The following is a 13,713-nucleotide window of genomic DNA, read 5'->3' on the forward strand; positions in this document are numbered from 1 at the left end:
TGTACCCTTTATTATCATTCTCTAGTTTTTACATATCATGCCAGCAAACACATACTCACTACTGGGACTTATTCCCAACTGTTTTTCGTGCAATTAGAAGATGGATAATTTATTTCATTTTATTCTACACATACATGCATACATGTAGGTATTTTATACAGGTACAAAGCTCATATACAAATGTAAAGTTTGAAAAAAAAAATATTAAATAAATAAAAAGTAAATATCATTAAAGTTTAGTTGAAAAAAAAAAATATTGTGGCAAAGATAGTTTATATTTTTCTTTCTTAAATATTATGAAATAAAATTTATGCAATATTTGTAAGCTTTGGTTTTGATAATATGAAATTTTATTGAAATAAAATTAGAAGGAAATAAAAAAATATCTTTATAGAAAATAAATAATTAAAACGAAAAAAAATTATGAATGATCCGGAATAATGTATATAGTTATAATTGATTAACCCAATTTAGTTTTTGTTAAATGTTTTTGAGTATTTTTAACACTTGGAGAGAGTTTTGAATCGTATTTTTTTGTAGAAACTATATGCTAGTATGTCATTAAATGTGATTTAAGTTGGGGATATATTCTGAATATTTAGAAAATTAATTTAAAGTTATGTTTGTCCAAATTTAAATGTGTGATACAAAAGTGATTTAAATATATCTAAAAAAAATAGTATTTTTTTTTATAAAAAACTATTTGGAGTTTGGGTCAAATACTTCCTAGCGTAAAACGAGTACGGGGGTTTTGGCCACACTCGTTTTATGTCAGGGGTATTTGTCCTAGACTCAAACTGGTATTATGAACATTGGCTATAAATAATGTTCATGGCTATAAATAATGTTCATATAGTCAGTAGTTTCAAACATCAAAATCGCAAATTTAATAGAAAAATGGATCAGAGCTATAGGATTTGAACCCAAGACCACAAGCATCGTAGGCAGAGCTCTTGCTTACTTGACCATTAGGTTACTCGTTACTTGTGGTTGACCAAAATTTATCTAGTCTTTGTCACTGCCACCTCATATCACGATTTTTTTTTTCTTTAAATAAAAATATTATAAAGAATCAAAACAATCTACAATCAATTACTCTAAATTAACTCAAATTAATTTTGAATAAATAATTATTTATAAAATTTTATCTTTACTTTATTGCAATTTGTAAATATAATATTAATATGATAATAAAAAAAATATTATTACATTGATAATAGTGAGAAATTAATTTTTTTTTGCACTGAAAAATTATGATTTTTTTTTTTACTGTGGTTAGTTAATTTTTTTGAAAGCAATTTTCTATGTTTGGCGATTGAGGGTCGACATTAATTTTGACTTTGATTTAAATATCATTATTGAAACATCCAGCTAAAAAAAAGCAATTGATTTGAAATTAAATTCTTACAAATTAAATATTATAAATAATTAGGTCACTTGAAAAACGAATTAAGTGTGAGATTTAAGAATAAAAAATGGGATTAGTATTATCATGAGAATGTAAGAACGTGTCAAAAAATGAGAGCACAACAAAGCACAATTTAAAAAGAAATTAAAAAAGTTGATAGAGAAAAAGAAAAAAATAAATAACTGAGTGAATTGAGGGTCCGGTGTAAAGCTTTTACGACCACCTCACCCGCATTTATTGTACTCACATGTTATATACACGCGACGATAATGCAACCAGGTAGCTGAGTTATATGAAAAAAAAAAATTAAAAAAAATTCAACTGGTTCCGCAAGCTTGATATACACACAAGTACGATAAAAAAAAAAACACTCACACAAAAAGCAAAGAGAGAAAGTGCTGGGGATTTTGTTCACCGATGGTTAAGTGTCGCCATAAGACTCTCGCTTAATTTGAATAAAACAACGCGAAAAAAAGTTTAAAAAAATATAGATAAAAATAAATGTGGTTTATACAGAGGTTGGATTGGTCAGGATATATATAATATATGTATGTTTATATAATTTAACTGTTTTAAAAAAATTTTTCAATTTGCCGGATGGACTCGATGAATATTCATGGTTTTTAAGATGAAAAAATATAAATAAAATTACATGAATATTATAATATATAACTGAGAAAAATAATCACAAACCCATATCGTTAAATTACAAGTAAAAAAAATAAAAATTACATTTTCCAAATTTAATATTTTTAAAGTTAAAAAAAAAAAAAATTTTTTTCACAAATAAATTGTTATTTTTTTTTATTTAAAATAAAAATAAATATATAATTAAAAAACAATAAGAAAAAAAATTTTAAAACATTTGTTATTAACATATTTTAAATTTTTTTTGTTTCAATTGTTATGAATATTTAATTAAACAACAAATTAATTTGAAATTTCAACAGAAAAATTTTCCACAATTTTCATGTCAGAACTTGCCAGTCTTTACCAAAAAAAAAAAAAAAAATATATAAATAAATAATAATCATAGTTTATGGAAGAAAAAAAAAATAGAAAATTAAATATTTTATAAATTTAAATAATTCCAGTCTTTGTATAAATAATTAAACAACTAAATGACAAAAAAAAAAAAATTAAGGATACAATTCTTTTTCGTTGAAAAGAGCTTTTTTTTTTGTGTTCGTTACATAATATATGTAACACGAGAACGGAAGTTGATGTAAGAGGATCAAGGTGGAATACCCGAATGTATGTTGTAAATATTAATAGTTGAAATAGTAGTTTATGTGCATATTTCGTCAGACTTAAATATAGTTGTTTAGTTTATAATACATCGTCATGTGCTTGATGCAAAGTGGTTATGTTATTTGCCATTTGAATTTGTCCGGAAGTCGTCAACGATGAACATGTTCATGATTCAAATATGTGTGTGTATATATACAATATAAATTGTATTTTAGTTATGACTATATACACAAGTGATAAGGTTTAATCCTTTGCCCTTCTCTTGCCTGACGACTTTTCTTATTTTGCCACCATCCGTTTCCATATGTCGGAAATTTGAAATACACTCGTACGGCCTCAACGTTTACGGTACAATTAACTTTGATATTATACATGCATGCACATAGTTTATAAAACATATTAAATATATATATATATGCAAATTTTTTCAACCGAAAAATCTCGTAAGCTTGTATAATATTATGTGGGTTTTTTAATTTTTAAAATTCAATTTTTATCCAATTGATTGTTTAATTTTTATTCTTATTTTTAATCTGTTTAACAACAGATTCAATTATTTTTTTAATTAATTTGATTCATGACAAGTTGTTGGTATTTTATTTTTAGAAAATTTTATGTAATTTTTAAAGAGTTGATAGTTGATACTTGGGAAATTGAACAATTGTTGAAATTGAATAATTACAATGTATCGAAAATAATAAGAAAAGATGCATTTATTTTTCTTTTTTTTCTTAAATTGATCATGGATTTTTAATTTTTCTTTTTCTGTTGGCTAAAAGTAGATATCAATTTTTGTGTTGCAGATTTATTTTTGTTTTCATTTAAAAAAAAAAACAAAATGGTTAAACAAATCTAGGTATTTTTAAATTTTGTTGAGAGTCTTAAATCGATTACTTTTGTGGAAAAAAAATATGTATAGTTTCATTAAAACTGAATCATATTAAAATTAAATACACGATGTTTTAATTAAAAATTATATTTGTCCAAATTTAATTGTGTGATAAAAAAGGTGATTTAAATATATCTAAAAAATATGGTATTTGAAAAAAAATAAAAAAAAACAAAGTACCTGGCGTTTGGGTCAAATACTTCCTAGCGTAAAACAAGTCAGTAGGTTTTTGCCTCACTCGGTTTATGTCAGGAGGTATTTGATCCAAACTCAATCATAATCAGATGGATGAAAGCTTGACCTACTCCCTTAGCTATTAGATTTTTAGTACATAAGTCAAGTATCTTAACAGATTATTTCATACCTATAACTGTATTGCTAACATTAGGATTCGAACCCGAGACCTCAAGCATCGTAGGCAGAGCTCTTGCCTACTTGACCATCAGGTTACTCGTTACGTGTTGGCTATAATTTATTTACTTTTTGTCACTGCCATCTCTTATCAGCATTATTATTTTTTTTTTAAATTCAATTTTTTAATTCTATAAACAAATTTTATTCTGTAAATTAAATTAGCCATGAGCCATTAAAATTTTTTAATACATACCAATTTACATTAAAAAATTATCAAATTGAATTGAAAAATCTACAATCAAAAAAGAAAAAATAATACTTTACAAAATTAAAACAATACATCTACTTTGTTATTAAAAACTATCAATAAAATATATTTTAAAATTTAAGCATTATAAAAATTAAATTCACATTTTTTATGTTTCATTTAAATATCTTTCAAACACAATTCCAATATATATTCAATATAATTAATATTCATATGATTTAAATAGATATATTTTTTACTTAATTAAAATTAATAAGAAAAATCTATCCCAAGAATGTTTGTCTTTTTTTTAATTATTGGAATACATCATCTCAAAAATATTTAAATACTGCCTTATATCTCTATATTTAAATGAAAAAAAAAATAGATAAAAAATTGATAATGAAAAATAAAAAACTACTGTGCGGGACCATTTTATAAACGGTCTACCGTTGTGAGCTTGCTATCGCATCCGGTGGCTTTCCGTGTAACGGAAGGTCGTGGCGTACGCCGAGAAATTACCGGATTAAGCTCGTCGTCTCTTCCTTTATGCTCGACAGGATATAGACATGCTTTCAACTGGCTCACAATATATGTATCCACTCATTCACATACACAAATTATACAAGTAAAATATACCACAGCATTATAACACAAAATAAACGAGATAGATAAGGCTGTTATATTGAGATTCTCTTCTGCATTACGAAATATCTTGCTCAAGGTATCAAGTGTTGCTTTACATGACACCATAAATATTATAATTTATCAACTAAAAATCACATAAATTTATCGCCTAATCAACTCAAAATATTATACAATATTTAAACAGTCATTTAAATTTTAATTAATTATTAAAAAAAGTTATAAAATGTATTTAAAAAAAAGAAAAAATCTGTCAAATGATAAGATCTATAATCTATAATAAATAAAAATATTTACACTATTTATTAATTTTTTTAATCACTAGCAAAATTTATTTAAACAAATAAAAAAAAAAAAAAAAATTCAGTTGAATTTTTTTTTTTTTAAATTACATTTTTTATATATTTTTTTAAAATAATTTTAATTTTTTTTTTGTGTGTTGTTAACATGATAACGTCAAATATATAATACAGTAAAAAAAAAAATATATAAAATTTTTTATAAATTGAATGAATTCATTAATAGAATTAAATAAATGTCAGATTAAAACAAAAAAAAAAAATCTCACTTGTGTGATGGCTCTACTCGTCTATGTCACGTTAACACGCATTGTGTTATATACAGCTATACAACCATAGCTACATTACAAAAAATAATAATAAAATATATTTTTATTTTTTACCCTTATATAAACACACACTTTGCTAAGTTGGATTTCTTACGTTTATGACACGATTTAGCAAGCGACTATTCATTCACGTCACGTGCCTCTTTTGCATTCACGTGATACACGCAGTATGCCCTTTTTTCTTTACTTTTTTTTTCTCTTGTTATCCTATAGTATAAGCTGGTGTATTGTGACTTGTAATACATAGTCAAGTATACATACAAAACATTTTAAATTGACATGAAAACTTACATCAATAGATACGTATTTGACTGAAAAAAAATTGCACGTAAATTTTTTATAAAAACATTTTTAATTAATTTTCTCTTTGTTTATTTAATTTTTTTTTTTTTTGATAATAAAGTCATTAATTAAGAGGAGTTTTTATAAAATTAAAAATTCACATGGGTATAATTTTTATGACATAATATTGAAAGCTATTAAGTTTGTTATAAAATTTTCAGTTAATTAATTTCATTTGTGTTATGAAAATTAATATCATCAGGATGATTCAGTTATTTTAAAAATAAAAAATAATACATCAGCGTATGGCTTTAAATACGTTCGTGTTATAAATTTATTTTTAGTTTTTTTAAAATTTTTTTTCAAGAGTGTTAAGAGGTAAATTTATTTGAATGATAATTAATAATTTACCTGTAGATGGGCGTTATATCGGGCAGACGGTCTGACGTTTTATACCAGACAACGAGAATTGCTGAATCGTTTGGTTGAGGAGGTCGAATGTCACATGGTAATTCAGCTGTACCATCAAGCACTGCTCTCGTCTGGACTGGTGGTCCTGAAATGATAATTAATTATTTAAATTTATAGAAAATTATTCAAATTATTTACAATTAAAATTTTCATATATTTAAGTCATTGTAATGTGTTTTTAAAAATACATTTGGATTTTTCTTCTGAATGATATTTTTGGGTGAGCTTATTTTATAGTTGGGCAGTAATATTAGTGGAATATTTTATTGCATAATTTATTTAATTTATGAAAAGATAGTAGTCGATTTATTTTTACGGTAATATTATTGAAAATTTTTAGAGAATACTTGGAGGGTTTTACAAATTAAAAGAAAAGAAAATAAAAATATCAATAAGAGTTGAAACACAAATTATAATTGCTTAACCCAATTTAGTTTTTGTTGAATGTTTTTGGGTATTTTATACATTTGGAGAGAGTTTTAAATCGCATATACTTTTGTAGAAAATATATGCTATTATTCCATCAAATGTAAATTACGTGGAAAATATATATAGATTATTTAGAAAATTAATTTAAAATTATGTTTGTCCAAATTTAAATGTGTGATAGAGAAAGTGATTTAAATATATCGGAAAATATAGTATTTTAGCTTAAAAAAAAAAAAGTATTTGGCGTTTAGGTCAAATACTTCCTAGCGTAAAACGAGTAAGGAGGTTTATGCCACATTCGTTTTACGTCAGGAGGTATTTGTCCTTAACACTCAATATACAATTGTATCGATGAATCTGTTATAAGACTTTTACCGCGGACAAAATATTGAAAATTCCTAACGAGAATTGACAGCACAAAGTTCGTTAGATCTTATGTTCGAACTCTCGAGTATCTTCTGCCAGTAGGCAGATTTTAAGCCTACTTGACCATTAGGTTACTCGTTACTTGCTGTTGACTATAATTCATTTAGTTTTTGTCACTGCCACCTCTTATCACCATTATTATTTTTTTTTAAATAAAAATCTTAAAAATTAAAAATTATTATTTAAACATCTACCCCAAAGAAAGCAATTGATTTAAAATTAAATTTTCACAAATTAAATATTATAAATATTATATTTAAAAAAAAATTTAATATACATCAATGAATACTTGACAATAATATTTCCACGACAATGTATTTTGTAATAACATAATAATATTAATGAAATTTCTAAATACGCGACTGTCATCCATTTTAAACATATATATATTCCTTTATCCACTTAAGTAGAATAGCATTGTTTGAATTTTGTGGTTATGAAGAGGAGGTGGGCAATGTACATCCTATATATACACATAAAAGTTGAATTTTGTACTTTCAAAAGAGAGTAAGAGAGAAGTAAAGTTAAAAAAAAAAATATAGATATATAATAAAAGCTTGGTCTGTGTGGTCTTATTGCGAGTGAAACTGTTTCATCGTAGAATATCATAGTGTCGCGGCTAAAAAATAAAGCAAAAGATGCTTGGTTATATGTTTTGAGTATAAACATTGTAGAGAGCAACGTTGCGAAATTTCAAGCAAAATGTATATTGCATTGTTGTGTACATGTGTACATTTATAAAAGGTATATAAATGTATAAAAATTTAAGTACATATGTAAGTTGAATATTCGCTGTGTCTTTATATACACCTATACATATAACTGCAAAGATCGTACGTGCCCCTTTTTTATATAATAATAATAAGAACCCAAAAAAAAACTTTTATATTTTCTTCTCATTTTTTTATCCTTCTAAGAATCGTTTTTCTTTTGTCTCACTTGTGTGTAGACACCCCAACGGGACTCGTTATCGTCAACGAGTGCTTTAACTATACATGTGTATACAAATAAATAAACTATATAATATCTTGGCCGGTTATTATTACTCTCTCTCTCTTTCTCTCTCTCCCTGTCTTTCTCTCTTCTTTACTTTTGAAAGAAAAAAAATACTTTTTTGGCTTCTTTAAAATTTTTCTTAATTTATTTTTTTTCTTTTCTGTTTCATTATTTATTTACAGGGGTTGTTTTTCATTGTCTCTTTTTTATTATTTATATTTCACCCCTTGGATACTGAACCCTTGTATTTCAAAGTGTGCTTAAATATATTTTTTTTTCTTTCATGAAAAAAATCACCATACAAATTGACATTTGTATTTTTGAAAAACACGTTGTTAATATCATAATTTAAATACATTTTATTTTTATTTTTTTGCACTTTGATTGTGTTAATTATTTTCCGTCAATATAGATGAAAAAAAATAAATTATTTTTTTTCGTTTTTTGCGTATTAAACAAGACAGTATATGTGATTATAATTTTAATGAGAAATATTATGATTAAAAAATAAAAAATGTTCTTTCATTTTCTTAGTTTTTGTGCAATATTCTTATATGGTTTTTGTCAAGTGTCTTGTCATTTCTCTTGTCTTGTCTTTTGTTAATATATATATACATAAAAAACCATGAATTTATATGAAACAACAGTTTTATCAAGAGTGGCAGAATGAATTTCCCCTGGGCAAACCAGCTCAAATTATCAATGCACCAAAGAATACACGAGACTCGTTTTCTTCTAAACATTCAATCTACGTTATTCACTGGTACACTGGTCTTCTTTTTCATCAAATTCATTGTTCACTATATTTAGTTATTTCATTTGACATTATTTTACTTGAAAAATTATATTAAAAATTATTTTTATTTCATTAACCTAATTAATTCATTTTTTTTTAAATTTTTGATTAAATTTTCTTTTCATTTTCTTTATGTTTTAAATTATAATTCCTAAATTCTCAATAGAAAAAGGATTTTTTCATTAAATACAAAAAAATTGTATTGAATATAATCTAAAATAATTTGAAAAATATTTAAAGTGTATTAAAAATAAATTACATTTTGATTTAGGTATATTTTAAAGTTGATTTTCATGTCAATATCATCGTCACTGGAAATTAGATTTCACTTCAAATTTTATATAGCTTATAGTAAGCTCGTTGATAAAAATTCCAGATACATTATTTTATTTATTTTTAATTTTTTAGACTCATTTAAAGCTTCACTTAATTTGTTTATCATTTATAATTTTTATAATTTAATTTACTAGCTTTTTTAATTAGTGTTATTTATGATTTTTCATTTGTTTTCAAATAAAAATAAATTCAATTAATAATATAGATTTATAATATACGTAAGTATCTAATATTTAAATCAAATTTGAACTCGAATTTTTATTGACTATTATTTTTTCTTATAAAATTTAATTTCTAATTGTAAAAATAAAATTCTTTAAATAATATTTGAATACAATTTGTATCAATTTAAATAATAAATTATTTTTCATATTATAAGGAATAAAAAGAAATTTATTATCATTTAATCTATTTATTTTTTATTTTATTATGGGATATAGTATTTTAAGGGTTGTATGTATATTTGTAGATCAGGCCACGCGGCTATCAACACACAGATTACCCCGATCACTCGTTTGTGCATGTGAAAATAATCCAACTAGCCTACCAGTAGTACAAGTAAGCCGATAATCCGCCAGTCAGACAGTGTCGAGAAGCCACATTAATGAATTCATATATGGAATCTTGTATACATATTGTATATGGATACTTTATTTTTCTACTGTCACTTGGAACATGACTTGAAATAAATATATATCTATATATCATATTCATGTGGATGTAATAATACACCAGCTTTTGCACAGACTCAATGACACATAAAAATATAAAAATTCATAGGAAATTTAAAATAATATATTAAGTGGAAAATAAATTATATTTGATGTTTCATTTTTCAGCTGAAATCAAAAAAAGAGGATGAATAAAAAATAACTCGATGGTGTACTGTGTATATGAAATGAAGAAAGTAAATGAGGCTTTATTTGTAAAAGAAGTAATGACGTTGGATGAACGTTGTCTGGAAAATGTAAAACTTTAGATTATCTACGAGTCGGTAGAATTTCAATTTGCACGGATCCAATTTACCGAAGGCAAGATAGTACTCTCTGTCATGACCGAGAAATGGTCTACGTGTACTTATATATATTATATTTTTTTTCTCGCTGGTCTCTCATCATCGAGTTTCATATTTCTTCTCTGTGTTTGCCACGTTTGCGAAAATTTAGTTTATACAACGGGAAAAAAAATTGTTATTATTGTTATTACTGATATATAATGGATCAATAATGATAAGAGTTTTTAATTATTTATGTTTAATTGATTTTTTTTTGTCAGCTGTAAAAAAGTTGAGAGCTTGTAACTTTATATTTTAATTAAAATAATTATTTTTATATATTTATTCTGCAGGTTTCTGAGTGTGTTTTTAACGTCTTGTCTAAATAATAGAGTTACGTAAGTAAATATTGAGAATAAAATTGAAGAAATAAATAGGTAAAACAACTTTGTGTGATGATTTTTAATTTATTTGTTTAATTTTTGTGTTTTAAAAAAAACTTTCAAAGAAATATTTGAAGCTGTAAATATTGAAATCGGATAAATTAATTTTATTCCCAATTTAAAATTTAAAAATCTGCTCGATAAATATAAAATTAAAATGTTTTTTGATAATGTGTAACATAGTAAGCATTAACTTAAACTTTTAGCTCAATCCGTCTGACTAAAACAATTTTTTTCTACTTGAATAAAAATAAAATATTAATTTTTACTGAGAAAATTTTAATTATTTATATCTATCCAGTTAATTCTAGTATTCAAAGTTGAGAATTAAATCCATTTGCCCAGTTCTGGTATTTAAAACTCGACATATGTATTATAAATATTTTCAAAGTACTAAAATCAAGTGAAAAAATTTTATTTTAAATTAAGACTAAATTCTAAATACACTTGACAAATTAATTTCATCATCATCCAAAAAATTCCGAAATCCACCAAATATAATTATTATCAAATTAAAATTTTTCTAAATACAAAAAACCATAAAAGTTGAAATAAAAATGTTCAACTGTACCCCCCACTGAAATATAAATATCATCAATTATCTCCAAACAATCTCAACGAGATAATGAAAATAAAAAACTGAAAAAAAAAAAATTCCACAAGGATCATTGTCTATCCAATTATTATTATTTTTGTTTTGTAAATTTATTTTTCCAGAATTTTTCTTTTATCTAAAAATGTTTCCTAACAACGTTTAAAATCATATTAATAATAATTATATATAATAAAGTGAAAATATGAATCGATTATAATTACATACTTGTAAAAAGTTATACTTAATACATCCACATGTAGAGCAGTAGGTATATGATAAAATGTTTGGTCCGCGTGCATATTTTCGAACGGTATTTTTTGATCACTTGCATTCATGGGGCGTGTATGAGGAACCACGCGATCGTATATATAATGTTGCAACTACCGACATTCGTGCACGTCAAAGAGAGGCATTAAACGCATTTCACTCAAACTTCCGAAACGTCGGACATGCCCGGCATTGGTTGCCGCATTCTTCCTTTATCGTTGCTACTGGTGCTACTACCACTACTACTACCACTACTGCCATCATCATCATCATCACTTCTCTTCCTAGCCCCATTTTCCTTCTTATATTATTTTTATTATTTTTTATACTTTTTCATCCTTCTGTGTCGCTCACTTTTCATCATCATATATAGATATATATCACGTGTATTGCACCAGAGTATCCTTGGTGCTTAAAATGCTTTTTTTTTTTTATCATTTTGTTTTTATTCTTTCCTTCCTCTTCTTTTTTTTTTACTTTCATTTCACCATTCATCTCCCTACGCCTTTTTTTTCTCCTTGCTTCACAGAAAATTTTTCATTTTTTCATATAAATTTGTTTTTTTTTTTTTTTGTTCTCGTAGCATCTTCTTTCAGAGTTTCCACCTTCTTGCCAATTCAGGCGCCGAGCGTATCCTTTACTGAAATAAAGCATCCCTCTTAAATATCATCTTCTCAAAATACTAATACTACTGCTGGTGGTGCTTCTTCCGGCTGTCCCTCCAATCGCCTCTCTCAAAAGTCACTCAACGATAACTAAAATATACTTTGCTCTAGTTCCTTGACTTGTTTTTTTTTTTTACCATTTTACTTTTTTATATTTTATTCTCATCATATAGATAATATTATTTTAATATCCTGCATGACAATTGATCGAGCTAGCTTCAAGAAAAATCGAGGGTCAAATTTATTTATTTTTTTTTTTGCTTTATTTCTATTACCAAATTTTTTTTTCTTCTTCATTTTCGTTTATCTTCTTTTTTTTTCGATCTTTGAATTTTCTAACCAAGAATATATTCCAATTCTTTTTCAAGGGATTTTACAAAAGATTCATATGTGATTTTTGTGGTTGATAAAAAATACCTTGTAATGATAAAATAAAAAAAAAAGTAAAAAAGAAATTAAAAAAAGTCACAGATAAGTGGCTGGATTTAGAAAAAAAAAAAACATTTTTAGATACTGAATGGCTCAAGTGTTTCTATCTTATATCATGTTTTAACCTAAATGTAAAATCTTGTGCATTTTATTTAAAGTTAAGAGCTTTCAGTTTAGTTATAAGCATATATAGATATGTAGTTGAGTAAATAGAATTTATCGAGTGGTTAAATTATCTGAGATGATATCGTTGATTTAGTTGGTAAACTTCATCTTCACGTCGCTTCAAAATGGCAGAGTTGAGGAAGCTTTTCGTACAAGTAGAATGGCCGATATACCTTGAGGCAATAAGCTCAATGAACTTGCTTGCTTTGGATTTTCATGTACGATTGTATAAAGATTTTACTAGTTTCTATAATAGCAATGATTATACAAGACAAATTTTACTATACTAATCTTTGTCTCTTGTATTTTCATAAGAACATATTGCTCATTTTGTAATAATTCAAAATACACATATAATATTATACTTAATCAAAAGTAAACATATCTTATTTATTATTTAAAATATTCTTTTCAAAATTTTACATGAACATTGGATATTGTATATTGTATGAGCATGAAATGCGTTTTTAAATTTAAACTTTTTTCGTCTCTTTTATTACATTATCTTTCGTTTTTTTACTGAAGCCAAACTTTTCCTTCATGTTTTTCTTTTTTATTTTTTTTTCTTTCTTTCTTTCTTTCCCCTAACCCTCAATCACGGTGTTCATCTTACTCACTTTCTTGTCGAAAGTTCCGAACCGAGTGGCGTGCTTCGTCTCCATCATGGCGAACGCCTTACTTCAACTTACCACCACGAAACGCTTCCGAACTAACCACAAGACCACACCTTCTATTCGCGCTGAGCCCTTCAAAATGCGTTTATAAGAGAGTCTGTCTTAGTCTTGGTATACTTCTCAACCGACGATCTATCTTCCATTTACAATAAAGTTTCATTTGATTCAATGGAATGGCACTTGACTTGGCCAAATTGTTATGGTACGATCGTCGACCCAGACAATGATTACTTAACCATTTTGAACCATCTCATCTGTGCAATATCTATTCTACTATTTTTTTTTTCTATTTGTTAATATTATCACCATTAAATATCATGCTT

The 13,713-nt window shown here is 25.5% G+C and overlaps 1 protein-coding gene across 3 annotated transcripts in view; it reads right to left on the reverse strand.

Annotated features, from left to right (window-relative positions):
- Window positions 1–13,713, reverse strand: part of LOC122855882 (nephrin-like) — a 133,381-nt gene that overhangs the window by 44,984 nt on the left and 74,684 nt on the right. For all 3 annotated transcript variants that reach the window (XM_044157554.1, XM_044157552.1, XM_044157553.1), the window contains one exon: window positions 6,116–6,260. In XM_044157554.1, coding sequence (XP_044013489.1) covers window positions 6,116–6,260 — 145 coding nt within the window. The remainder of the gene's footprint in view (window positions 1–6,115; window positions 6,261–13,713) is intronic.

This window comes from Aphidius gifuensis, linkage group LG4 (genome assembly GCF_014905175.1).
Source record: "Aphidius gifuensis isolate YNYX2018 linkage group LG4, ASM1490517v1, whole genome shotgun sequence".
NCBI lineage: Eukaryota > Metazoa > Arthropoda > Insecta > Hymenoptera > Braconidae > Aphidius > Aphidius gifuensis.